This window comes from Hypomesus nipponensis, chromosome 3 (genome assembly GCF_054491055.1).
Source record: "Hypomesus nipponensis isolate SF chromosome 3, ASM5449105v1, whole genome shotgun sequence".
In the NCBI taxonomy this organism is placed as follows: Eukaryota; Metazoa; Chordata; class Actinopteri; order Osmeriformes; family Osmeridae; genus Hypomesus; species Hypomesus nipponensis.
Window position 1 is genome coordinate 20135834 of NC_140363.1, and position 27719 is coordinate 20163552.

Sequence of the window (27719 nt, forward strand, 5' to 3'; positions counted from 1 at the left end):
TTTAAAGTTCCAATATACCTGCTGTGTATCAATGTTGAATTAGCTGGTCTCCACTAAACCAAAGTAAATCTGCTGGTAGTGATGGTGCCTTTGATCCCCATAGATCAATCAATGAATACAAATGTTGTAGTTGACATGATTCTGTACTGTGGCTGGTAAAAGATGACCATTCCTTGGCTCTACATGTATTCATTCATAGTGGCTCTAACCACTAAACTACTGCTGGAACTCTGGTCCTTAATGTTGCTGCTGTACTTCCTGCACTATTTGTCTCTTTGATTGAAAATGTCTGAAACAAATAAAATAGCCTAGATATAATATAATGCATTACCATTTTTACAATAATTAATTTGTTATTACAAAACACATTATGTCATTTACCATTTTAAATGGTTTTTAAATTTAGTGTCAGTGTAGTGTCATTTTAAATAACTTTATTTTAAAAAAAATTGAATATTAATGAATACATGTAAATGTAAATATTTAAATATGAAGAAATGGCATATCTGAGGCTTGAACCTGGAACCACTAAATCATTTTTAGTAATTATATAGTATTTTTTGTATCTCCCAGCAACAGTAGCAGACCCTGACTGTGTTCATTAGAATAAATAAAGGAAAACTGACACTACACTGATAGTGATGGGATGATGGTATAACTTGGGTATACAGTAACTCATGAACTTTGGATTGGCTTTACAACATTGATTGCTCTTTATCTATATTTGGGACTACTGTGGGAGGAGCTAGATTTAAAGTAAGGTATACTTATAAAAGAGAGAGTCCAAAAACTGATATATTTACATGAAGTTAAGTTGAGAGAGCTCAACAATACTGTTAAAGGCTAAAGTGCCTTTTTGCCTCCCACCATGGGTGACATTAAACTCTGTCTGTTACTACTGGTGAGCAGTTACTCCTGGGCTCGTAAGTGTGTTTTCTTGTTTCTTCTCTGAGTGTGCATTAAGTTCCTGTGTACCATGTATTTTTATTAGGATTTCATTTTTTTATTGTAGTTTTTTCTGACAATTGTTATGATAACAATGAATGTTCTTTGTTGTACATGTCTTTCTTAATGTTTAAATTATTTTATATCACTTCTTTCTGCACCATTCTCTATTCACTTTGCAGAACAAACTGACAATGTTGATGACCAGACACCAACATGCCTGTGTAAGTTTGTCTCATTATCCTACTGACAGGAGATACAAAATCTTTAGTAACACTTTGCAATACTTTTAGCAAAACAAATATTGAAAACTATGTATTTATATAGGAACTGTTATGCAATTCCATGGTGTTATAGTTTAGGTTATAAGACATACCATGGTCTTATACTTCTAATACGTGTAGACCATGTGTGATGGGAATCTGCAGATCAGTGAAAATTAAAGGGAAAGAGCAATTATTTTAATGTTTTTAAATGTAATTAATTAATAATCCAAAAGTACTTGCAAATAATACAGAAAGTACAACAGAATATCGAAGGATCAGAAGTGCCTAGTTCTAATAGTAAAAAAAACAAGTATAAAATAGAATAAAAGCAGGCTAACTGACAGTTATTATCCAGCCATTTATTAAGTGCAAGCCTTCAGGAAACAGATGCACCACTCAAGACTTGCATTGGTTGCATTTTGTAAAGAATAAATTCAAGTGGGAGTTTATTTTGGTATCAGTTGCAATTCCAGTGGCAATTTATGTCCATGTCAAGCATATCAAAGTTTGTTGCAAGTATGCACTGTTAGTTCGTTGACCTCAGAATGGATCAATGACATCTGGTCATGACCTGCTTTTGAGAGATAACAGATTTGGACCCTTGCTCCATGGTGTTCAGCATGATTCAGTGGAATTGATGTTATTGACTGAGCACATTGCCAGTGTTAGTAAGGCTCCAAAGGTCTCCTGTGATGATGTGGATGTTTGACTGTGGACCCAGAATGTGAGAAAACAATTACCACAGCCTGTGGGCATCAACCGATCAGTACAAATGTGAAACTTGAGAGTTAAACTAGGTTCATGTCATATTATGTTGGTCTTTTTATGTTTGTATCTCTAGTGGCAACAAGGTTTAGGACCTTCAAGAAATATGTCTACCAGTATACAACAGAAAGTCAAAATGGGGTGACCGGCACAGCCAACCTCAGAAATGGTCCCAAAGTCACTTGTCAGGTACGTAGGTGTGATTGTGAATCCCCCTCCGTCAGTTTCACTGATCATGTTGTATGATCGACTTCAGGTGTCTTTTACCATGATCATGTTGTATGATCGACTTCAGGTGTCTTTTACCATGATCATGTTGTATGATCGACTTCAGGTGTCTTTTACCATGATCATGTTGTATGATCGACTTCAGGTGTCTTTTACCATGATTGTGTTGTATGATTGACTTCTGTGTCTTTTACCATGATCATGTTACCTCAGGTGGAGATCGAAGTCCCACAGACATGCAGCTTCCTCATGCACACCAGGGACTGTGTTCTCAGCGAGGTGTCAGTCATAGACCCTCAGGGTCAGCCAGTCTACCGACAGGCTAATGGGGCAGAGGCCTTTCAGGCTGCTATGGAAATGTTTGTATAACCATCATATATACATACAATACCATAGATGATGTTGCAAACTGTTTTATTCTTTAATACAATAATCAGTTTTATACCATACTAACATAACCAGTTTAATACTAGACTAACATAATCTATTTCATACTATACTAACAAAGGTTTTGTCTCATAAAAATCAGTGGTGTGGTTATTCTGTGCCTGATCACTAGCATGTCATATGAATTCGAGTCACAAATTAACTGTGTTGTATTAGAGAAGAAAGGAAACATGTATGATAAAAAGGTGTGCATTTACAGAGGGTTTATCATTTTAATATGCATTGTGAGAATATTGAATGTTTGATAGTCTTGTTTCTCAGACCCATCTCTTTGCAGGAACTCTTTAAAATTCACAGTGAAAGAGCCCACTGATGTGAAACTCTTCCCAGAACTAGATGAGCCTGTAAACATTGTGAACATCAAGAGGGGTATAATTTCTGCCCTCATGGTCCCAGTTCAAGAGGATGAGCACTACTCATACATGGTAGGTATCTCCCCAGAACAACATACTCTCACAAGTATGACATACAGAAACTGTAATATCTAGAAATAATATTGGTATAGGAAACCATGAATACAACTTTTACATTGTAAAATAAAATGATGCTATGATGATCTAACTAATTGGAGGTGCTTTACCCTCTAAATTCAGGATTGTATTTTTTGCTCAATTTGGAAGATTTGTACTTCAGAAAAAAAATGAAGGATTTCAGTGAAAATGGTCAAACATTGTGTTTTTATACCCTTGTCATGTGAAATCTTTCACCTTTATTTTAGAACACAGTGCACGGCCTCTGCAAGAGTAAATTAATGGTCAATGCTAGAAAAGACATTGTCACAGATGTGACCGTGTTGAGAGATCTTTCAGAGTGTGACCACTTCCACAGCAGGAGGTTGCCACACAGTCCACTTGCACTTCTCCAAGGCTGGGTAAGATCTCTGATCCACTGTAACCTTACACCACCGTCTGTTACCATAGTGACATTATACCCTCAGTCTGCTACCACAGTAACCTTTCACCTATACAGACCCTCAATCTAGACACATTGCTCTCAGTTCAAATATTTACCACAATATGTGTTGCGATTAGACTATGATAAGATGATTAGCAATGTGAGAATGTTTTTCAGCTATTCAATAAAGTGTATTATTATTTTTTCAGAATGTGCCAATGTCTAGGCTCATCACTAGTTCGCAAGATTGCAACTATCAGTTTGATAACAGGAGAAAACACATGACTACTGCTGAATGCACGGAAAAACACCTTTACCTTCCCTTCTCACATGAGTTAATATTTTCTTTCAATATGTTTTATGCATGTGTATGTGTGTATGTCTGCCTATCTGCACAGTTTTATAGGCTCTTCAATAAAAATAATATGAAATGCAATATGATTTAATTGATCAGTTATCTTGTTTGCTATCTACAGGAATAATGGCATTTCCACTGTGGTCACACAGACTCTGACCTTGCAAGACTCAGCAAAGATCAACAACAAATATTTTGGTAAGGATTTATTAGGGTTAGCCTAATAACCCTAACCCTAACACAAAACACATAAATTCATAATTGATACAATATTATTATTCTGACATCATGTGACTTTGAACAATCAAGTAACAATATAAATAATGAGCAGTTTGAGATGACAATAATGGCAATTCATAATTGCCAATTTTCTGTAAATAGAGGTTGACCCCCGTCACAGTAAACCTCTCTACATGGAGCAACCGGAAGACAAGGCCCCTGTTCAGACCAAAGATGCTACAATCAGCACTCTGCAAGACCTGAAAGGTCTGTCCAACACTGACCAGGGCCAGAGGAGGGCCAGCCTGTTCCACAAGCTGGTGTCAGGTCTTCGCACCCTGAGGAACGAGACCCTCAGCCAGACTGTGGATGACATGATAGAGGTGTCTAGCATACTCAGCTGGCAGGCTCTGGCTCAGTGTGGAACGCCTGAATGCACCAGCGCCATCCTCCAAGTCATCAGAGCCAAGGATGGTGTGGCTCTGGAGCGGGATGCGTTGGTCTATGCCCTTGGTCTCCAGTCCCACCCAGACTCCCACCGTGTCAGGGACATGCTCAGTATGGCAGAGTACAAGCAGAGCAAGGCCATCATGTATGCTCTGGCAAGCACTGTCAGGAGGTGAGTCACATGCCTTGCTGGTCTATCATCAGGACCAAAATTACACATTTACAATAAGCAGATGCTCTTATCCAGAGAAACTTACAGTAAGTACAGGGACATTCCCCCCGAGGCAAGTAGGGGGAAGTGCCTTGCCCAAGGACACAACGTCATTTGCGTAGCCAGGAATTGAACCGGCAACCTTCTGATTAGTAGCCCGATTCCCTAACCGCTCAGCAATCTGACCCCATTTTCCTCCATTGCATCTGATAATACAGGAACATATCAGTCCTTTGGAATATGACTATGACATTTTTGAATACTTGCTGCCCAACACAATTTTATTATTAAGAACTGATCAAGTTTGTAATTCTCTGCAGGTTTCATGATGGGCAGGTCACTCCAGAGGTCACTGAGGTGGCCATGTTCATGAAATACATGCTAGGAGACTGCTTGGAGGATCAAGATATGACGTTCCTGACACTAAGGGTCTGTTCTGGGAGATAATGTAGAACCCAAAGAAGCTGTATGACGTAATACTTATGTATATTGTTCTCCACCTGGGGGTTAAGGCTGACCATTGATTCACTTCAAACAAAAACATTTTGACTGAGTAACTCTCAATATTAAACTAGGCTGCATATTTAATATAATTATTTACATTTTAGGTTATTGGTGTTATGGGTAAAGCCATGCAGGATGTCGACCCATCAATAAAATCACCACTCCTCATGTGCATGCGGCAGTCAGCTACTTCTGTGTCTGTCCAAAAGGCAGCAATTCAGGCTTTCAGACTGATGAGCATTGATGAAGATGTGAGTATGCACAACACAAGGTTTGCTAACCAAACTTTGCCATGATACCGTTCACTGGTATCACAGATATACAAGATGTATCAATAATTTAGTATTGTTAATTTAAGTGATTTTAGGCGATAGATATCATGTAATATTCACACAAGTTTCACAATGTATGCTTCATGTTTGGCTACCCGCAACGTTTGGGGCTATCTCGTTGTTATGATCAGTGACCTATGCACTTTTGTAAAACTCTCTCGCGTCTGCTAAATGCAGAAATGTAAATGTAAATGTTATGTAATAAGTTATGTAACCCTTCAAACTTTTTTTTTTTGTGCACATTTCCCTCATATGTCAAGAACAAATATCAATTTCAAGTTCCAACATCTTAATTATTTTTTGTTCAGCATTATAAATAACTTAGTAAATGAGTATGGTGGTGCATACCTGTCCCCTTATGTACCTGTGCCAGTTTCATAAAGGGATACTTTTCTAGATATCATTATTTTTATAATGGTTTAGGAATACAAAACATCTTTATTTATCTAATCATTATTTTGCTGAACAGGTTAAAAGTGCACTCTTGGAGGTATACCAGGATGCAGGAAGCTCAGTGCAGAAACGTGTGGCAGCTTACCTGATGCTGATGAAGAGTCCAGACCAAGCACTTGTTACAGAGGTGGTCAATACACTGAAACTTGAGCAGGAGCCACACCTCAGGAACTTTGTGGCTTCCCACCTAGACAACATCTTTCGCTCTGAGGATCCCAACATTCTGGAGTGAGGGATCATTTCTATACTCCATTAGAATTCTACAATGAAAATTACTCAGACATTTTACATTGTCATCGTTGCTGTGTTTGGAAAGTGAGCAATGAATGAATTTTGTTTATATGATTAAATCTGTCCTTATATTGCATCCCAAAGTACAAGACAGTACATTACAGAAGCTTTACAAAACCATGTATCACCAGCCAGCATGGGCTTCTTCACTGGGTCCAGCAACTACAGGATGGACAACCCCCTATTGTCCACACAGGGAAACATTGTCTTCGATTCCAATGAGTCTATGCCAAAAGAAGTCATGCTGAAGACCACTCTGAAAGCATTTGGGTTCAATGTAGACATTTTAGAGGTAAATCTATTTGTCATAAATGTATTTGGCAGGGATGTAAATACATTTTCTAAAGTATTTTCTCCTCACCTATCAAGGTTGGTATTGAAGGAAATGGATTTGAACCAAGTCTTGAAGCCCTGTTTGGGAAAAGAGGTTTCTTTCCTAATTCTGCTTCCAAGGCCATTTACTGGACCAATGAAAAAATTCCAGGCTCACTAAAAGAGGTTCTGGAAAATTGGATTGCTCCAACTCAGAGTGAGAGAATGAAAAGACAGGTAAAAGGCCAAGTCTGTTTGGGGTTTGAGAGGGAGCTACACCACTACTGTGCAGTATAGAGCACAATGATTTCAAGGGGCATCGCCATCTCACAGACTGGTTGATCTACAATTTTCTAAACCCTTTACTATGAATATGGCTTATGACATACAAAATGAAGAAGGAAATATTGTTCTATTTAAGCTTACAGAATGAATGTAACGCTGAAATGTATGCATGAAAACAGAATGGTTAAGAATACTGTCACTTTGTGATTAAAAGTGAGTTTCCATAATTGCAACCAAAAATATGATGGCTACAGCCAAAGAGCTTTACGCAGCTGTTACAGAATAACAGTGTTGTTTTATATAATCATCACAGGCTCCACAGGACCTTTTCCATTACCTTGGCGAAAACTTCCAGAAGCTTGTTGTGGACTTGAGCTCTAAAAATTCCCCGGAAGCTATGGCCTACCTAAGGTTTCTGGGAAATGAATTAGGATATATCAAGTCCAGTGAAATGCAGGAAATGGCCCATTCTCTTTCCACGTACTACAATGCTTTCTTCAGAGTCCTGCCAACCAAGGTAAACACTGAATATTTATCTGGTTCTGAGGGAACATAAAAAACCCAACTAAGATCTTATGAATTAGTCATGCTATTGTTCTTGAAATACATTTTAAATCAAACTTTGCGCAGGCCATGGCCGCACTTCTGTCTAGCACTGACAGTGAGCTGTATGCTCAATATATCTTCTTGGAAAATGCCTTTTCCCTGCCGTCGGCATCTGGCCTTCCTCTGAAATTTTCCTTGACTGGTGTTTTTGCTGCCGGCGCCAAAGGAGGCTTCAGCTTCTCCCCTGGCATGGTAAGGTACTGGGAAATGTATGTCAAGACAGGTTACACCCAACAAACATTTTACCACAGAGTAGGTTGAACAGCTAATGGGGTAGCGTCAGTGAAGTAATGTCATTAGTGCATAGTTCATTTATATTTTTTTACACATAGACATGGAGACAATTCTCAACATTATTTACTTATATTTCAGGTGTAAATCTATTTTCTTTGCACATCCATCTTACAAATGCTTCACAACACTAAGTTTTTAAGCCTGTAGTTTTAATGCCACTAAAAATCTCAAAACAGATTACTTTTCATTCATATAACTTTTAGGCAGCTATGAACTTAATAGCATGCTACAATAAATGTCATGATTGTCACCTTAAAGTTACATCTTTGTTTTATTAAGAATTTAAAGTTCAACATATCATGGTTTTAAATGAAGAATGTAATGGCCTGTAGGAATGATAGTGAAACCTGATTATTCCTGAACAGCTGAAGGAATGTACACACAGCATATTGATTTTAGACTGATAGGAGTTTTAGCAGTGTAGTATATCTTCATTTGACCATTCATCTAGCAAATGCTAACTCATAATTAATTTAGCTACTGAAGCCCTGTGTTTTACTCCTAATTCGTTTATTTGAAAAATTATAGAATACTTTGCCACAAGTGTATCAGAATAGCACAATACATCCACTTCATGTGTTTAATTGTCATAACAATATGGGGCCATCATAAATCACCTTGTACTTTTAATACAACAAAGTGTTTTAAAACGTAAATAGGTTCTCACCATATTATATAAATATTAATTGAATATCCCAAAGGTGTAGACAACTTTCTAATGTTTCCGATGTGTAATATGCAGTTTTTTTGTAATTGTAGCAACTGTCTTTCATGCCATCTGTTGGTGTGGAATTCATTACACAAATGGGTATACACGTTCCTGAATTTGTGGTATCTGGGGTTGAGATGCACACCAATGTGTATCACGAGAGTGCTGTGAATTCCAAGATCACTGTCAGCAGCAACCAGATCAAGCTGTCCATTCCTGCCCCCAAAGGACACACACAGCTCCTCAGTGTCAGGTGGGTTTCTGAAGTTGTTTTGGCTTAACCGTTATTTAAGCAGGGTATGCCATAGAGAAAAATATATATTTTACTATAATACATATAAAATATAGAGACATGCAAAACATTTCAGCAAAAACCAACCGAAAGTGTCCTAGTTTTTGTTTTGTGCTGTTCATTAAGATTTGATTTAGTTCTATATTTCAAGACCAGTTACACTTAACTTGAACTTCTTGTCCACATTGTGTATGATCAAATATCCTTCTCTAATGCCAATATTTGAGGAAAGAAAAAATGGGTATTCTGCTGAGGGAAATCAAGTTTCCACTATAATCTTCCTGTTTATAATGATGTATATGCACCACCAACTTGGTGTGTGTTCTGTGTTTCTCTTACTTGGGTGTCAACACACACTACAGTGCACACCCCATGTTGAACTAAGCTTAAATGTTGCCTTTTTTTTTACTGCTTTAATGATAAAGCAACCAACTGTTATCAGTCGCCAGCCAGACCAAAATAGTACCATCTATGGTGGAAGACAGAACAGATTCCTCTGAATGTCAGCCACTCTTTACCGGTTTGAAATACTGCACAATACTGCGGTACTCCAATGCCAGCTCAACCAATGATGCTCCTTACTACCCTCTGACAGGAGAGACCATGTGAGCAATGTTTTTTATATATTTTTTGAATAAATTTATTTTTACTTTGTAGACAGTTTCCTGTAAAACAGTTGGATGTTTGACAGGTTTGCAGTTGGGATCCAACCCACAGGCGAGGTTTCAGAATATTCAGCTGTCATTACCTCTGAAACTCTAAGAGACGGGGAAGGACGTCGGGAAATGGAAACTCTGAAGCTGACCTTAAAGGCTGAAGGTATTTGTGTTGAAGAAATACACATGTACAAAGAGATGCAATTCATATCCTTTTAATATTTCACAGCTTAACCAGAACACACAAGAAACACACACATGACAACTGTGCATCTCAAGTAAATCTTACTTTTGTTTTACACATACTGAAACACTAAAATACAGAGGGTTTCTCTGTTGCTCAAAACCATTTCACAATCATAATGTTTCATTCATGCTGTAGGACTATTGAGGCTGTCAAATGATTCACAAATACAACACTTATGTGCACAAATATCAGGGGCTGAACCCACAGAGGCAAGTGCAACACTGAAGTACAACAGAAACACTCTTGACACCGCAATTAATATCCCTGATTTTGACTTGGAGGCCGGGATTAAGCTTGCGGTCAAAGACAGTATGGTCAAAGGAACAAAGATGCGTGGCATCACAGTAGATGTCACTAACAAGAATATTCCACAGTTCACCCTGATTGGACGTGTCAGGTAAAAAAAAGCGTTAAATGTTTGAAAAAAACATATAAATATGCATAACCCACAAAAGTATGAATAAAGTAATGTTTCTTTCATCAGACTAGAGACAATGGATGATGGCATGCTGCAAATCCAAATGGCTATCCCCAGTCTGAGTACGGAAGCCTCTGCTACAGCAGTCCTGAAGAACTCTGAAGGTCTTGTGATGCAATTTAGCACGGCCATCAATATGCCACAGTCCACTTCCCTGCAAAACGTTATAGTCAGATATGGTAACTATCCTTAGGATTGGGGGACTGACCACTTTGCAAACTTTTATTAACATTGGGGAAACTTCACATTCTGTGTGAATACTGGAGTGTGTTTTTCTACTTAACAGATAACTATAAGTTTGAGGTTGAGATGATGTCTGATATAAAATCAGATATCCAAAAACTCATCCCAAACACTGACAACTACCAGAGGCAGCTGCAAGAGCTCATAGACAACATCCTAGACCAGAAGGTGGCAAAGACAGATATGAAATTGCGTCATATCGTTTCTAAAGGCATTGAGGTAAGTGGAAATAGCTGAACAGCTACACTATTGTCAATGGAATGTAGAACCCAGCTCAACCATGATCAATAATTTCACCTCTTTTAATAATTTAATGGATTTAACTTATCAACTAACAATACATCAAGTTTCAATATTGCTGTGGAATATACCATTTTATTATATTATATTCTTTTAAATGACAATCAAGGAAATTCCTAAGGAAATTCCTAAGGAATATCCCAGTTCCATTTTATTTCTAGTATGCAGAGCTGATATCCACTACACAAACACACTGGATGCTTCCCTTTTCAAATAGGGTTGTTATTCACGAATTAGCCATTAATTGTATATATTATATTGTTATGATATTGATAATTGTTATGATATTGATCATTTTTCATTGTTTTTAGGCAGGCAAGATTTGGCTAGATAAATTTGGTGTCCCATATGTTGACATCCTCCGAAACAAGAGGGACATTGCTGAGTTCACTCTACCAAAGCTGCCTGAGATGCTGTTTCTGCAATGGTGAGTGCCTTATTTTGTGCTTTGAAGACTGTTGCTGCTTTGGACAACACTGTTGCAGCTTTTTTTTTACATTGAGGTTACATTAACTAGCATGTAACTGCATAGGAATACCTACAGTAACAACATGTAGTCACATATGAACTGCTATGTAGTAATGTGTTACATTTCGGTTAAACTAGCTACCATAACTGCTTTGTAAAAAACATTTTCGCACTTTTTCTGTAAATTATAGGTGTTTTTTTCTGTATTTCTGAATTACAGGAAATACAGATTGAAAGACAAGGCCAAACTGTAAATTTATAATTTTACATAAAAATGACAGCCAAATATTTTTACTTAAAAATACACTAACATTTTTACACATATTTCACTTTATCAAAACTAGCTATTTTAACAGTTATTTTGCAGATATTTACTTTCATCCCACAGACAAACAACTTAATAACATAATTTTTGGTTTAGACACAAGACCTTGAATTGTGAACTGAGCTCGGGTAGTTGATGTCATGCAATCCCAGCATGCACCAGTCAATATCAAAGACTACAAAAGCCTGCAAAAGCCTTTTAGGGGCTATTTCGTTGTTTATGATCATTGACCAGTGCATAGTAAAACTCTCTTTTGGAAGTTGCTTTGGATAAAAGCATCTGCTAAATGAAAAATGTAAAAACTCCAGAGGCCTGTTCCATAAAGCAAGTTTACCGAATAAGCCAGACTTATGTCAGTTAGTCAGACTCATCTGTAGTTCATTCGGTTAATAAAACTAGCTCAGCGTAGTTCGAACTCAGTTACTATAGTAACTTATGCTTCGAAACTAGCCTGGTCCGGGTCAGGTTAATTGTCAGGCTTAGACCGTGTTCTTGCTTAACCAGACGTTCCTGTAACACTGACCCAACGGGAAAACGATGATTTACCACGGACATTATCATTTTCTAATTCTCATCAGTTCAATATGTAGGCTACATAGATAGAAAATCATCTTAAATAGCCTACATAAGCGACAACATTTAGCCTAATGCATTAAACAATGATAAACAATGATTTTATACACAATATAGCCATGTTAAACGTATGGCTATACTGTATGGTAGTTTGTGATTTCAAATGTTTAGGCATCAGGCATAGGCCTATCTCAATCTAAATTATCAGAGTATAATTATCATTGCGATATAACAGTAGCCTACAATAGCGACACAACCTAAATCTTTAGGCTACATCTATCCTCCATTTTCTCGACACAACAACCGTGTAAAAAAGTTAGGATGCTGGGTAATGTATTGATTAATAGAAGGCTATTTATTTAAACAATGTCAAAAAAGTCCATTTAGATGTGTTTAGAGGGTGTCTGTTTTTTAGTTAAGGAAATAAAGGTCTAAAAAAGGACCTCGACCTATGTAGCCACTCGTTCATGTCAATCATGACGTGTAATTTTAGTTTGATGAAGCGGTGGATGAGGGAGCTGTCATAGTACACGGCTTAAAGGGAATGTTCTTTCAAGAAGAAGTCACGAGGCCGTGTTCATTGCTTTTGCCGTGGTGGATTGTATGATCCATGTTTTACCTTTCGGGCTGTTTAAGAATAGGCTGCACGTGCAATTAGCTTGACTACTTAAATCTCACTTGAATTAGTAGGATTGCGTGAGCTGAAATTGGCCTTTATGGAAGCGCTTTAGCACCGCTTGACTAATTAAACTAATTCAAGTCTGGTTTGGGACATTTAAGTCCAGCTTTTTTCAGCGACCTTTATGGAACAGGCCTCAGAGTAGGACAAAGGGAAGTTGATTAGATAGTTGTGTAACGGCAACGCTCCTGTTACCCAGAATGCCCCTCAGCAAGCTGAAAAGCTACACAGTTAAGCTAGCCTGGCTACTAGCCCAACTTAGCCTTGCCTACAAAAAAACGTGCGGGCTTTATACAATGATGGACAGATGATCAACAGTAACGTAATCAACCACGTCACCAAAAAGCAATTGGGTTGAATTTGTTTTCAACAAAAAACATATTACGTTTCTCTGATTGTAGGTCTATCCAATTGAGCGAAGAGGCATTTGTTTTACAAGTTCGGTTGAAACAAGCCCCATACTCACAGCCCAACGGAGAGTTATCAGACTCATATTCTGACTAGAATTATGAGTATGACAATGTCAGGCTGGGTTTAATCTTAGATAGATAAGCTTTGTTTGGAGTTTTTTTGTTGTGTTCGTTCTGTTTAGATATGTGTAATGTGATGGTCTGTAGTTTGGATACATTAAGTGTTCACCCTGAGTGTGAATGTTGTCCAGTTAGATGGCGATCTAATCTGTCTTCTAAGACAAATGCACTGAGAGTATTATTCCACATTATAAACCCATGTTATGACACGTTTCAGTAGCACATTTACATTATATCTATATCTATAACTGTGATATTACATTACAGGCGTTCTTTACCAGTAAATACTACTTTATTAATTAAACTTCAGTGTAAAAATACAGTCAAAACAAGATATCACGATTTAACATTTTTTTTAACTAGTCATGTTCACAACTCACAGCATCTCAGTATTCAGATATGTATAACTAGCACCGGCCAGCTGTACGTATTGGAGAGGAATAATACTCTCAGTGCAATTGTCTTAGAAGACAGGTTAGATCACCATCTTATCTGTACAACATTCACACTCAGGGTGAACACTTAATTTATTCAAACTACAGACCATCACATCACACATATAAAAACAGAATGAACACAACAACAAAACTCCAAACAATGCATATCTAACTAAGCTTAAACCTTTAAAATGATAGCTTTTCAGCTTGCCACAGGGCATTCTGGGTAACAGGAGCGTTGCTGCTACACAACTATCTAATCAACTTCCCTTCGTCCTACTCTGAGGCCTGTTCCATAAAGACCGCTCAAAAAAGCTGGACTTAAAAGTCCCAAACCAGACTTGAATTAGTTTAATTAGTCAAGCGGGGCTAAAGCGGTTCCATAAAGGCCAATTTCAGCTCACGCAATCCTACTAATTCAAATCAGATTTAAGTAGTCAAGCTAATTGCACGTGCAGCAACTAATGCACTAATTGCAACGCTTTTATCCAAAGCGACATCCAATAGTGAGCTTTACTAAAAGTGCATTGGTAAATTACCATAAACAACGAGATAGCCCCTAAAACGCTTTGCAGGCTTTTGTAGTCTTTGATATTGACTGGTACATGCTGGGATTGCATGACGTCAACTACCCAAACTCAGTTCACAATGCAAGGTTCCTATGTCTAAACCAAAACTATGTTATTAAGTAGTTTTTCCGTGGGATGAAAGTAAATATCTGCAAAATAACTGTTAAAATAGCTAGTTTTGATAAAGTGAAAGTATGTGTTTTCACAATTTTTTTGTGAAAATGTTACACAACATTTTAGTGTATTTTTAAGTAACATTTGGCTATAATTTTTATGTAAAATTATAAATTATCAGTTTGCCATTGTCTTTCGATCTGTATATCCTGTAATTCAGAAATACAGAAAAAACACCTATAATTTACAGAAAATGTCCGGTAATTTCATCTTTTTTTTACAGTGTAGTCGTAATTGATTATACTTTAATATACTATGGAGGATATTAAAAAGTTACCTCTTACACCTGAGTAGCCATCTAATTTCTCTTTTTAATGTTGATCAAAAGTATGGAGACATTCAAAATCCCAAACTAATACACTTAAAGCCTTTTATCTGTTTTCTTTTAACAGTGACAGCTTTTTCAGGTACCAGTTTAATCAGAACACAATGACCATCTCACTTCCTGTCCCACTCGGAGGGAGTTCATCTGAAGATCTGAACATTCCCACTACTTTGTCCATTCCACTCATGCGTGTACCTTTAATCGGCATTGAAATGCCTGCCAATGACTACCCAGTTCCATCGTTCACCATACCACACACCTTTGATTTTAAACTACCTCTCATTGGCCTTGCTGAGGTATCGACCAAGATTAACAGTAACTTCTACAGCTGGGAGGGATCCATCTCTGGAGGCAACAACACCAAAGATATTCCCAACTACGTTGCTCAGTACACAGTCATGGCTCAATCTCCCGTCAACCCACTCTCTTACAAGCTTGAAGGTAAATTCTCTATTCTTTCCAGGATATAAAACAGGTGGAAAACGTAAGGTGTACTGCCAAGTGTTTCCTCTGATGCACTGAGCCATCTGGTCTAATCTGTCCAAGACTTTGCTAATACGCAGGTTAAGTGATGAGCTGTGTCTCTGCATGATCCCATTGTAGTACTACTTTTCTTAACCTGAACTCATCCACACTGAAGACAAATGTATGTTCAGTGTATCATTGTTGCATAATATGTTGTTCAGAATTATTCCTTGTTTTGACAATGGTTCAATTTCTCCCATTCTGTTATTCATTTAAAGGAACAGGAATGATCTCTGGGACAGTTGAAGATAATCTGAAATATCTTGTAAATGGCTCCTTCAGCCACAGCCTGTTTGATGCCAGCTTTAGTGTCCTTGAAACCTTAAGTGTGACGGATAATGTGAAGGCAAGGGCCAACTACAAAATGGAAGCCTCAAGTCCTTTAGGTCTACACACTTCTCTGTACTATTCTGCTAAATCAGCTTCTACTGCGGAGGAAGTCACAGGAGATGGCACTCTGGATGGAAGCATTTGCGTGGGCTCATTTTATACCAACTCAACCTACAGTCATAATTATGTTGTTCGCCCCCTTGAAAGAGAAGGAAGAGGAGAGTCAAACCTGCGTGTTTACTCACCATTGATCCAGGCTCACAACATAATCCAAGGAGTGTACTCAAATTCAGAGTTGTCCATATTGTCTAAAACAAATGTTCAGAATGATGCTTTAAAGCATGTGGCAGAGCTAAAATACAAAAATGCACAACTAACCCTTAAATGTGATGCTGCTTCAACTGCCTTCGACAAAGCATTTCGTCACAAAGTTGAGCTTGGTCTGTCCAGTGAAGTAGCCATTCTAAGAGTTGAGTCACAAGCTGATGATGCAAAAAATCGTGCTTACTCTCTTATTACCGGAACTCTGAATTACAATGGGCTTGAAGTAAATTCTGAAGGCTCCCTTACCTTCACAGGTGGCCGTGGATTGCACAAGGCCTCTGCAACAGCTAACAGAAATGGCATGGTCACCAGTGGCACCACCAGCTTGCAGTGCAGTCCCATAACATTTGAGAGCATCTTTAATGGGGGCTTGGATAGCAATGGAGTCTCACTGTCATTCTCGTCTAAAGGAATGGCTGAGGAAAGCAGAGGAGAGTTCACCATAGAGGGTTCTGTTTCAACTGCTGCCGCTTCCTTTAACAGCGTCTTGAAAGGCAATGCTGCTGATGCAAGCCTACGAAACACAGTGGATCTTAAGATGGACAGGCATGCTTTGAAGTTCTCTAACAATATGATGGGACATTTGAAGACAATTAAAACTGAGAACACCCATACTTTGACTCTTACCCTTTGGACCCTAGCTCTCCGCTCGAAGGTGGACAACTATATTTGTGAGGATGTTGCCTACAAACATAATATCATGCTTGACATTAAGCCTTTTGTCACCTCCATGAACATGAAAAATGATCTCAAGCTGTTTGATGTCACTCTAACCAATGAGGGCCAAGTCAAAGTTGAGCCGTACAAGACGGACCTGTCAGGAAGTTTCAGCGGAGCTTACGGAGAGGACCAGGAGCTCAGACACACTTATGAAATCCACTATGCAGACCTCACTGGCACACTAAAGTGCAGCACAACTGGAAATATAATGGATGCACAATATCGTCAGAACTGTGAACTTGAGTTTGCAGGACTTGCGTCTAAGTCTAACTGTGAGGCACGTATTGATTCAAAATCCCTTCGTTTTGACAGCACTATTCGCACCTTGGCAGTGCCATTCAGCCTCACCATTGATGCCATCATTAACAGTGACAGTGAGATTAATCTTTATGGGGAGCACACTGGGCAGCTCTATAGCAAGTTACTTGTTAAAGCAGAGCCCCTGGCGCTAGCATACTCACATAATTGCAGGGCCTCAACCTCACACCTACTGGGAGGAAGTAAATATGATACACACCTGGATAACAAGTGTGATAGTGTTGTTACACCCAGTGAACAATCATTGACCTGGAAGACTAAATCCAAGCTTAACAACCATGCTTACAACCAAGACATTAACACTTACAACAATCCTGAGAAACTTGGTCTAGAATTTTCTGGGTTAATGTCCACAGACTTTTTCAGCAAAACCAGAGAAGGTAGAGATAGAAGGTCTGAGAAAGATAATGCAGAATTCAGTGTATCTGGCTTCTTGAAGTATGATAAGAACAGTGACTCACATATAATTGAGCTTCCTTTTATTGAAAGCCTTCCTGTTGCATTTGATCAGTTTAAAACAACCATTGTCAATGCCCTGGAATCCATGAACCAATATATTAAAAGTTTAAACATTGACCAATTAATACGTGAATTTAGGTCCAATTTAAACCAACTGCCTCACCAAGTAAGTGACATCATGGATGAGATTGACTTAGAGAGCAAGGTGAAAGAGATCAAAAATACACTTAATTATCTGACACAAGAGTATGCCTTAACACTGGATGATTTAGAGAACTCTGTGGAAAATCTAAGGATAAACCTTGAACAAACTTTGATTAATGTTGCAACCCAAATAACCAATATAATAACTTCTGTTAAGGAATACATTGACAATGGTGATTTATCTACCACTGTTTCAAATGTCCTGTCTCAGATTGGAGATGAACTTAGGTCCTTTGATGACAGGTATGAGTTCAGACAGACTATTGTCAGATCAATTGATGCAGCTGAAGATATAATCAGACAAATGGATGTCAGCAAGCTCCAAGATAGCAGTGTAGCCTGGTTTCAAGATCTTGATGCTAAATTTAGAATTTTAGCCAAGCTTCAAGAGAAACTGTCCGGATTAAAACAAGTTATTGACACCTTTGACGTCACCATGTTTTTACAGGATCTGAAGGATTATATTCTCTCAATTAATTTTTCTAAATATAGTGAGCATCTTAACTTTCAAATTTCATCTGAGGAGATGACTAGAGTTCTAGAGTCCGCTAAAGATGTAATTGTCAACTGGATTGAAGAATACGCAATAGAGCAAAAAATCAATGCTGTTTATTTTTATGTCAGAGATCTATTTCTTAGGTATGATGTTGATGAGAAAATAGGGGCACTCTTGCAACAAGTTGTAGTACTTATTCAAGAATTCAGAATTGAACAGACATTGCAAACACTGGTTGATAATTTTAAAACTATTTACTTAGAAGAATTCTATGACAAGTTTATGGAGTTCCTGGATAGTTTCATACAACAATTGAATGCAATTGACTTCAAGCAAAGCATTGATGGGATAAATGAACACATCTCCTTATTAATTAAGGCCATTAAATCATTTGACTACAATTTGTTTGTTGATGAAGCAAACCAGAAAATAATTGACATAACAAACTATGTAAATGAGCAAATCAAAGAGTATGAAATTGCACAAAAGATAGAGGCATCCAGAGAGTTTGTCAGAGAGATCCAGGGATATATCTTCAATTACTTGGAACAACTGAAAGATACTAAAATAGCAGAAATTGTCAAAATGATGATGGATTTAATTGACACAACAGCCTACAATGATATAAAGATGAAGGCAGAGGAAATCCTTGAAGATATGAGGCAGAGAGTCATTGACATGGACATCCGAGAGGAAATGTATATCTATCTTGGAAGGGCAAGTGAATCCTACAGCAATATGATTGCTTACATTTCTGTCCAGTTTAACAAAGTAATTGAACAGATCCGGAAACTGGCCAAAGACCAAGAGATATTGAACCAGATCAGTCAGGCAGTTGATGGTGTCCTCAATGCACTAAAGTCAGCAAAGCTTGAGATTCCATCTTTTGTTATTCCCATTACTGACCTTGTCATACCCACCTTTGAAATTAACCTGAATAAACTGCAGGATATTAATATCCCTGCTGACATTTCAATCCCTGAGTTCACAATTGTTGGTACTTACACTGTCCCAGCCTTTACCATAGATTTGTCTGAAATTAAAGCAAAGATAATTGCACTAATTGATCGCATCAGAGAAATTGATATCTCAATCCCAGAACTTGATCAAATATTTGGAGACTTAAAAGCATTGTATATGCCTAGCCTCCCAGACTTAACATTCCCAATAATAACTTTATCAGAGATAAGGTTTCCAGCAATACATATTCCTAAATTGAATCTTGAAAACTTTGAAATCACAATGCTTCCAATTTCAGAAATCAAGTTGCCAGAGGTCCCTAGTGAAGTTCAAATACCAGGTTTTGGCAAGCTCTATGGTGAACTAAGAATAAACTCTCCTCATTACACTCTTGTGACAGCAGCAGCTATAGAGAATTCAACACTTACACCAAAAACCCCACAGTTCACAGCTACCCTCACTTCTCAGGCCAAATCAACCATTGAGTTCCTTGACTACTCCTTTGATGCGACCGCTCGTCTTGAAGCTCCAAGGATGAAAAAATTGGTGTTCACTGAAAGTGTTAAAGCTACACATATGACCTTCACTGTTGATCATGAGGGATCATTAACTCTCAGTGGCCCATCAGCAGAGGCATCAGCAAAGACCACTGCTAAAGCCACTACAAATATGTATGCAGCAGATGCAGTCACTAACTTTGGATTTTCCTTGAAGAGTGGAATATCTGCATCCATGGACACTACCTATAACCACAATTTGAATATCCCAACTAATGACATCTCAAGCCAAGTCACCATGACTCAAACTGCAGCTGCCAGTCTCGAGTCAGGAACTATTTCTGTGACTGTTGGAAACATAGGAAGTGGGAAGTGGTCCTTTCAGGATTACTCTGATGAGGGCACGCACAAAAGTGATATTGAGTTCAATATAAATTTTGGCACTGCAAAGTTCATTTTTGGTGGAGAAACTAACAGCAAGGCTGTTAACATGAAGCAAACTGTGACTGCAGAATCTGTCATCTTCAGCCATATTACTGTTGAAGGAAGAGCTGAGACAGAGCTTCCTTTTATCAAAAGCAGCATCATGATTTTAAATGGAGAGGCTCATGTAGGGGATTTGAAAATTGCACTGACTGCCTCCCACAATGCAGAGGTCATTGGAAGAATAAGTGGAAATCTTTCCAACTCTTTGGAACTTTTGGTGAAGCCTTTTGAGATTGTGCTGGATTACAGAAACAAAGTACATTCGAAGACCATCTTCCCCTTGAAACTTACTGGAAAAGTTGATCTCCAACAAGATTATGGGGTCATTCTTAATTCTGAGGTGCAGCGTGTCTGCTGGGCTGGTCTTGCACGATTTAATCAATATAAGTACAATCACAACTTCAGCCTAGGCAACAATCCTGAAGACATAACCATCCATGCAACAATGAGTGGGGAAGCAAATTTGGAGTTTTTGACAGTTCCCCTCACCATTCCAGAGATGACAATGCCTTATCTTGAAATACAAACACCTGCAATTAAAGATATGTCTCTTTGGGAACATGCTGGTCTAAAGATTCTGCTAACCACTCCACGGCAGTCATTTGACATGAACCTCAAGGTTCAGTATCAGAAGAATCCAGACATGCATGCTATTTATTTTGATCTGGAACCTATCTACAATGCAATTCATGGAAATGCAGATGTTCTTCGGGCACACTTTGAATTAGGTCGAGATACATTAGTAGACCTTCTTACAAATTCTTACAACAAAGCCAAGAAACAGTTAGATAAATACAAGATTTCCACCGCCAAGAATCCTCCTAGAATCTTCACTGTCCCTGGTTACAAAATCCCCATGCTGAATATTGAGGTATCTGCTTTCAGGGCAGAGTTACCTGCATTTAGCTTTGTCATCCCCAAGGAGGTTAGTACCCCAAGCTTTAAGGTTCCAACAATGGGATTTTCTGTGCCATCCTATACTTTAGTGTTGCCATCTCTGGAGCTGCCTGTCCTTCACGTTCCTGAGACACTGAGTGAGTTGACTCTTCCCACTTTCACACTACCTGCCATTAAAAACAATATCATGCTTCCAGCCATGGGAAACATTACCTATGATTTCTCATTCAAATCAACTGTGATCACCATGACCACGAATGCAGGCCTTTACAATCAGTCTGACATGGTGGCCAAATTTGGAGCAACCTCAACTTCTGTATTTGACATTTTGAATGGGAAGATTAGTGGAACCACCAGTCTGTCAAAAAAGAGGGGTATAAAACTGGCTACTGCTGTGACCCTGGAGCACAAGAACATGGAGGGAAGCCATGACTGCACTATCAGCCTCTCAAGGCGGGGTATTGAAGCTTCTATGGCAAATGTTGCAAAAGTTAATTTGCCATTCATGACTCTGGAATTAAATCAGGAACTATTTGGGAACACCAAGGCCAAACCTAATGCAGCCTCCAAGATTAAACTGAAATACATGTTTAACATTCCACTAATCGAGGCTGTAGGCAAGGGGATCATTGATCATAACTTGGCATTGGAGGGATTGTCATCTTACCTCTCATTGGAAACCACCACCAAAGGAATGATTGATATAACAGTGATGGATAGTTGCAATGTTGCTGGACGAATAGACAATGACGGTAACTTGTACCTCAATACAAATGGCCTGCGAACAACAGTGAAGACGGATGTAAGGTCAAACATTGATCACAAAACTGAAAACATTTTGTCATTGGATGTAAATGAAAATCTTGCTCTTGAGGCATCTCTACGACGTGTGTATGCAACATACAATTACACCAGCAATAACAATGCAAACATTGGACCTTTCAGCTCAAAAGGAAAGCACTTTGCTAAAGCAACCCTAGATTTTGTACCATTAACTACCTTAACAGCACAAGTGGAAATCGACTTCACCCAGCCATGCAGTTTTGGGGATGCTGTAATCATTCAACACATTGACCTTGCCATCACCTCAGAGAAGCAAACCTTCAGCTGGAGCAGCAAGGAACAGATCATTTCAGTTATTCATGCTTGTGAGTTACAGCTGACAAATGACGAGGCTGAGGTGCGTCTGGAAACGACTGGCTCTTTGGAAGCGCACTTGGCTTTTCTTAAGTCTATTAAGCTCCCTGTCTACCAGAAGACGGTCTGGGACATACTCAAGTTTGATCAGGCTACCAGCATAGATAAACTGCAGTTCCTTAATGTGTCATCATCTGTAGTTTATGCAAAGAACATGGATGGAATAACGTTTGCCTTACCAGCAAAATTATTTGAAGATGGAGTCATCTTTAGTATTTCAGAATATACATTTCCTGTTCCTACTTGGATTAAAGAAATACCACAGATCATTAGGAAGATTGACATGCGATTTGAAAATGTTAATTTGCCTGATCAAGTCCCTGTACCACCAGTCATCTTTTTTCCACCTTTTGATGTACCCTTCACTACTCTCCATGTGGCAGCCTTTACAATTGATTTGAAGAATTTAGAAATACCTAAAGTAATAACCACCACAGCCTTTGACATCATGCTCCCTTATCTGCTAAAAATGGAGGTCCCCAGTTTTGATATTAACACAGAGTATCTTCAAAACAAAATGTCTTTTCTGTCAGTGAAGATACCACAGTATGACATTACCATCTCCTCTCTCACCTTTCCTAAATCCTTGACCATTGGGGAGCATACAATCCACCTGGATGATATAACAAATTACATTTCCAACTTTGAAATACCAACTATTACCATCCCTGAGCAAAACATGGAAATCCCTGAAATCACTCTAAACCTGCCTGTGAGTGTTTTTATCCCTGCCTTTGGCACACTCTCCACTACAGTTAAGGTTTCCTCCCCAATTTACAATATTACATCAACTGCAAAGCTGGAAAAGAAGGATTCCAGCCTTGTCACCTCACTTAAGTCCACCTGCACATCCACTATGATTTTTGTGGAGTATGATCTGGATGGTAAGAATTATTACTATTATTATCAAATAACAATAGTATTTTGTTCTTTTGATCAATTTCAGCTTCATTCAATAATGTTATTTTGAAGAATAATATATTCTGCATCTGTCCCTGCAGCCACAACAACCCTCGAGTTTGAGAATGGAGTGATCAGTCTAAATGGGAAGTGCAACTTGATTCACAGTGATGTAAACGTTGACTGGCAGCATGTTTTTGCACAAAACTTAAGGTATTAAAAATGTCAATTTGCGCCACTGCATGACATGCTATGTTAATTCATTTAATTGGTACTTTTTGCATTTAATAACCTATAATTTAATAAGTGTTATTTGCTTCATCATTTTGCCAGTTAGTTTCATTGCAAAATGGTCAGATCTAGAGATTGATTGATGGCATACTAGATCACTTATTTCAATCACAACAATTTAGTCTTCTTTGATTTCGTTTTTTAAGTGAAATTAAGAAGTGACACCGTAAAACAAGTCCCATAAAACAAGACATAACTGGGGTGGTCTCATCTGCATATTACTCAGCAGTGAGTTTTCATGTTTAGTGGAGTTAAATCAAGCGTTAATAGAACTGTTCACTTCCTCATTGCCTTTCAGGATGAAACGTCAAACTTCTCCTGATGTTGTGTAAGTATTTCCACTGCCATTTAAGGGAAGGAGTCATGATTGTAATAAAAAATAAAGTGAAGCATTTTGTTTTAACCGTCGCTCTGTGTCAGACCCCCACAGCGCAAAGGTTAAAACAAAATAATTTGTTTTAGTATTAGCTAAAGTTGTTGCAACACGACGATGGGTCTCAATGACCCGAAGGTTCACAATGACCCAAAGGCAGCACAAGGGTTAAGCAGATCACACAGGTTTATCATGTGTTACATTTCACTAATTTAGCAGACTCTTTATCCAAAGCAACATACAAATAGTGCATGTAGCAAGTACTGTATTGCAGGTGACAAACAAGTCCACAGTTCAAACCGTATTTTAGTGGTTAGTTATAATGAACTGTCTGTAGTTTAACAAGAAGTATTACATAATTATGATGATACAACTGTTCAACAACATCATCTAAAACAAAATATCAGAAAACATTTTGTACAAAACAACTACAACAAGATCTCAAATAGAAAATACACCCTATTGTCTAATTAGAAATAGTATTTCTGTAAATCATATTGGCAGTCAATGATTTGTTAAATATACTAGCCCAGGGCTTTTTCTTTTCTTTCAGTGTCTCCCGTCATACTCTGGAAATAGACCTTACTAGTCCCACCTTTGTTGATGTCAACTTCCGCTATGCATCTCGCAAGGACGGCATCACTGCCTCTGTGTCTTCACCATCATCTGGTTTCCTTGGATTCCTTTTTCAGCGGAGATCACCATCACAGGTCTATGGAAAAATATTCAGCCGTTATCTGGTATGTAATATAAATGCCGCACTGTACATCCTGTATATTTCCATGATTAGAAGTGGTGGTGCTGTAGATTGAATTAACATCACCATGCTAACAGTAAGTAAAGAAGTGAGGAAAACAGGCTAGTATGATAACAAGCTGCTGTGATAACAGGCTGGTGTGATAGCAGGCTGGTGTGATGACAGGTTGGTGTAGCAGCAGGCTGGTGTGATGACAGGCTGGTGTGAGATATACCTTATCTTACAGATATAACAGATATTGGCTATGCAATCACACAAGTTGGTTAGAACAACGTCACTTCATCCATGCTACAGCTGACTACAAGAGGGTAGGAGAACCGCAGCACTTATAGTTGGCCTCATGCTACTTCATACTCCCATGTGACACCTGTTGGCTGAAGAGCCAACTTGAAATTCAATGAACAAGAGAGGAACATTCTGAATGAACAACTGTCAGAGTTAGTTGCCATGGCAGTAGAAAGAATGATCGGGGAGGTCAGGGGCTGTAGAGTGAGTGCCATTAAGAACTTAAATACATTTAGTCATTTAGCAGACACTCTTATCCAGAGCAACTTATAGTAAGCACAGGGACATTCTCCCCGAGGCAAGTAGGGTGATTGATCCAGGAACCTTCTGATTACCAGCCTGACTCCCTTACCGCTCAGCCATCTGACTCCCCACACTTGTTCCCAAATACAAAAAAGTATGTTTTGCAGAGCCCATCGAGAGAAGTAAAACAAATTTCCCTTAGATTTATAAAAATGTGGTTGTCTATTATTGTGTCTAACAACAGCTAAAGAAGCATTACCCCATTGAAGAATATAGCAACTTCTACTTTCATTAGTACTCCAACATGTCCTTCTAGTCAAGTTCTGAGAGGTTTGAACATTGCTAGAAATTGGGAATCCAACTCGTTTTTGGGCATCCAAGTTTGAATCACATTTCCTGCATTTATTTGAGTTTTTTGAAAGAGAGAGAGGGAGAGCTAAGAGCTGACACAAAACAAGCTACATACAAATGTAATGTTAGAAAATATTATAAGGTTCATTTGGATTTATAGACTGTATGCTTTTTTGGCTGATAACTTACTTTTATATGTCAGTGCATTATTTCTGCCAATGCAAGAATTGACCCCCTCTAACTTATTGCTCTTCTTTCAGTCTACACCTGACAAGGATACTGATATTCTGAGTGTCAAAGCCACTCTAAGAAACTCTGAGAAGTTGAGCCTTCAGACCGCTTGGAACCTGGATGGCCTACATCAAATGATTGAAGGGTCTAAAGAGAGGATTCCTGCCGTGACTGAGGCACTGCTCAAATTCATGAACAAGTATCACACAGCTCACTTTGGTTATGATGTCAGCCGAGCATTCATGAAGCTGAAGAACTCCATCTCTAATGTCATAGAGAGATCTTATCATGAAGTCCCAATGACTTTTGATAGAGTAAAGATTTCAATCCAACAGCTCAGTGATCAATTCAGTGACCAGAGTAGAGATATGTACATGAAGACTCTTGACAACATACCCACTGTAAAAATAGAAGACTTTAAAGACTATTTTCTCATGAGAGCGAAGCAAGTTCTACAACACTGTGAGCAGAACATTAGAATTCTGTTGGATGCCGTGAGTAAGTTTCTGAGTGAAACTAAATTCAGTCTTCCTGGATTTAATGAGAAAATTTCTGGACAGGAAATCTACCAGAGTGTCAGTCAATCTTTATCTACAGCCACTGACAGGGCTGGCCAAAGGCTATCAAACCTCGTGGAGGCGATAACTGAAACCACTAGAAGTGGAATTGGAGATACTGAGTTTACAGTCCCCGGCTTAAATTTATTTGTTAGTGGAAAGTTGATCCTGGAAAAAGTTAGCTATACAATGGGTGCCATTCAGGATCTCAGGGACAACATGACCTTAGAGGGGCTCTTCCAGAAATTAACTGATTTCTTACACCTTTGCATTCAAAAGACAGAGGAGGTTATTGCCTCTTTCAGGGCTGAAAATTGGGAGTTTGTGTCTCACATCGACAACGTCTCTGCAGAAATTCACAACACTCTGCACTCTACAGAGTATCAACTGGAAAAAGCTAGGAAAAATGCAGCCGAGTATAAAGATCTTGCCAAACTGAAAGTACAGGAAGTCTATAATGGCATGACATTGGACCGTGTCAATAATGACCTTAATTACTTCATTGGTGTCTACCAATCGCAGTTCTTTGGGATGATCCATGGAATGATTGACCTAACAAGGCAGGCAACACAGAACACAGCGCCGTATGTCAGAGTGAGCAGTAAAAAGATGGACATTGATGTTCCTCTTCCCTTCTTTTGGAAATCTTTCAGTGAATGGCCAGCACAGATAAGGCAGTGAGAAAGGAAGGTACCCCCACTTCATTGGAAATGGCTGTGAACATTGTTATTAGGAAATTAATTTGAATATATTTAAAGTTGTTACTCACCCTCAAGATTTGGTCTTGTTGTTACAGTGTTACATCTCTGTTTAACTGCAAATAGCAATATACTCTGCAAAACTGAGATCTGAATAAAATACATCAGTGCAAGAATTTCCCTGTTAACGGAACATTTTCTTTAAAAGTATGATTGACTGTAGAATACGTTACCTTAAGATAGAAGAAAAATATTCCATTTATAATTTACATATCATCATTTGGTAACACTTAAAATAAATAATTTAATCAATTTCCAAACTTTTTAATGATAATTACATACATGTTTATTAGTTAGTTGATACTTAAGCCAAACAGTTTGTCAACAATTGATAATGATCTAGGTTATGAAGGCATACCAACAGTTGAGCCTCATTTCTCTGTAATCTTGTCTTGGTAAGGAAGCTTGAATAAATAAACCCATTGTTTTCACTACACAGACAGCATACCAGACAGGCTTTAGGCTTGGCACTAACAACTCTTCAGTCCAGAAAACATTTGTAAAACAAACAATGCCACTCAACCCTATCACTAGACACTATTGTCAAAGCTTTACTTAGGACCCAAACGCACGACACAAAGTTCTAGATGTGCGCAGAACTTTTATTGAGAGAGAACGGTTGGGGGTACTGATGGATGGTGGAGCGGGGTACCGGTAGGACTGGAAGCTGTGATCTGATGGTGGAACAAGAACAAAGGTCA

The 27719-nt window shown here is 38.4% G+C and overlaps 1 protein-coding gene across 2 annotated transcripts; it reads left to right on the forward strand.

The window, feature by feature from the left end:
* Nucleotides 1-814: 814 nt before the first annotated feature.
* apoba (apolipoprotein Ba) lies at nt 815-27134 on the forward strand. Of its 2 annotated transcripts, XM_084682807.1 has the most exons (29): nt 825-923; nt 1128-1169; nt 2053-2165; nt 2418-2563; nt 2929-3076; nt 3370-3522; nt 3755-3879; nt 4022-4098; nt 4282-4738; nt 5098-5206; nt 5386-5532; nt 6083-6294; nt 6442-6649; nt 6727-6906; nt 7268-7471; nt 7585-7752; nt 8614-8816; nt 9281-9460; nt 9547-9674; nt 9951-10155; nt 10243-10415; nt 10523-10698; nt 11091-11206; nt 14927-15300; nt 15603-23156; nt 23274-23385; nt 23762-23791; nt 24390-24576; nt 25733-27134. In XM_084682807.1, exons 1-29 carry the CDS (start codon nt 869-871, stop codon nt 26939-26941), a joined length of 13191 nt encoding a protein of 4396 aa, XP_084538933.1. In that variant the 5' UTR covers nt 825-868; the 3' UTR covers nt 26942-27134. The 2 variants fall into 2 exon arrangements, with proteins under 2 accessions (XP_084538938.1, XP_084538933.1); XM_084682812.1 differs by lacking the exons at nt 8614-8816; nt 9281-9460; nt 9547-9674; ... (8 more) ...; nt 24390-24576; nt 25733-27134 and adding an exon at nt 7933-8056 and having other exon boundaries at nt 815-923.
* The last annotated feature ends 585 nt before the right edge of the window (nt 27135-27719 follow it).

What these genes read in the sequence shown, in the direction of transcription:
- apoba (XM_084682807.1), top strand. Translation starts at nt 869, where the DNA reads ATGGGTGACATTAAACTCTGTCTGTTACTACTGGTGAGCAGTTACTCC. An exon ending in GTCCCAAAGTCACTTGTCAG is followed by an intron (nt 2,166 to 2,417) that starts GTACGTAGGTGT and finishes ATGTTACCTCAG; the next exon opens with GTGGAGATCGAAGTCCCACA. An exon ending in TGACGTTCCTGACACTAAGG is followed by an intron (nt 5,207 to 5,385) that starts GTCTGTTCTGGG and finishes TTTACATTTTAG; the next exon opens with GTTATTGGTGTTATGGGTAA.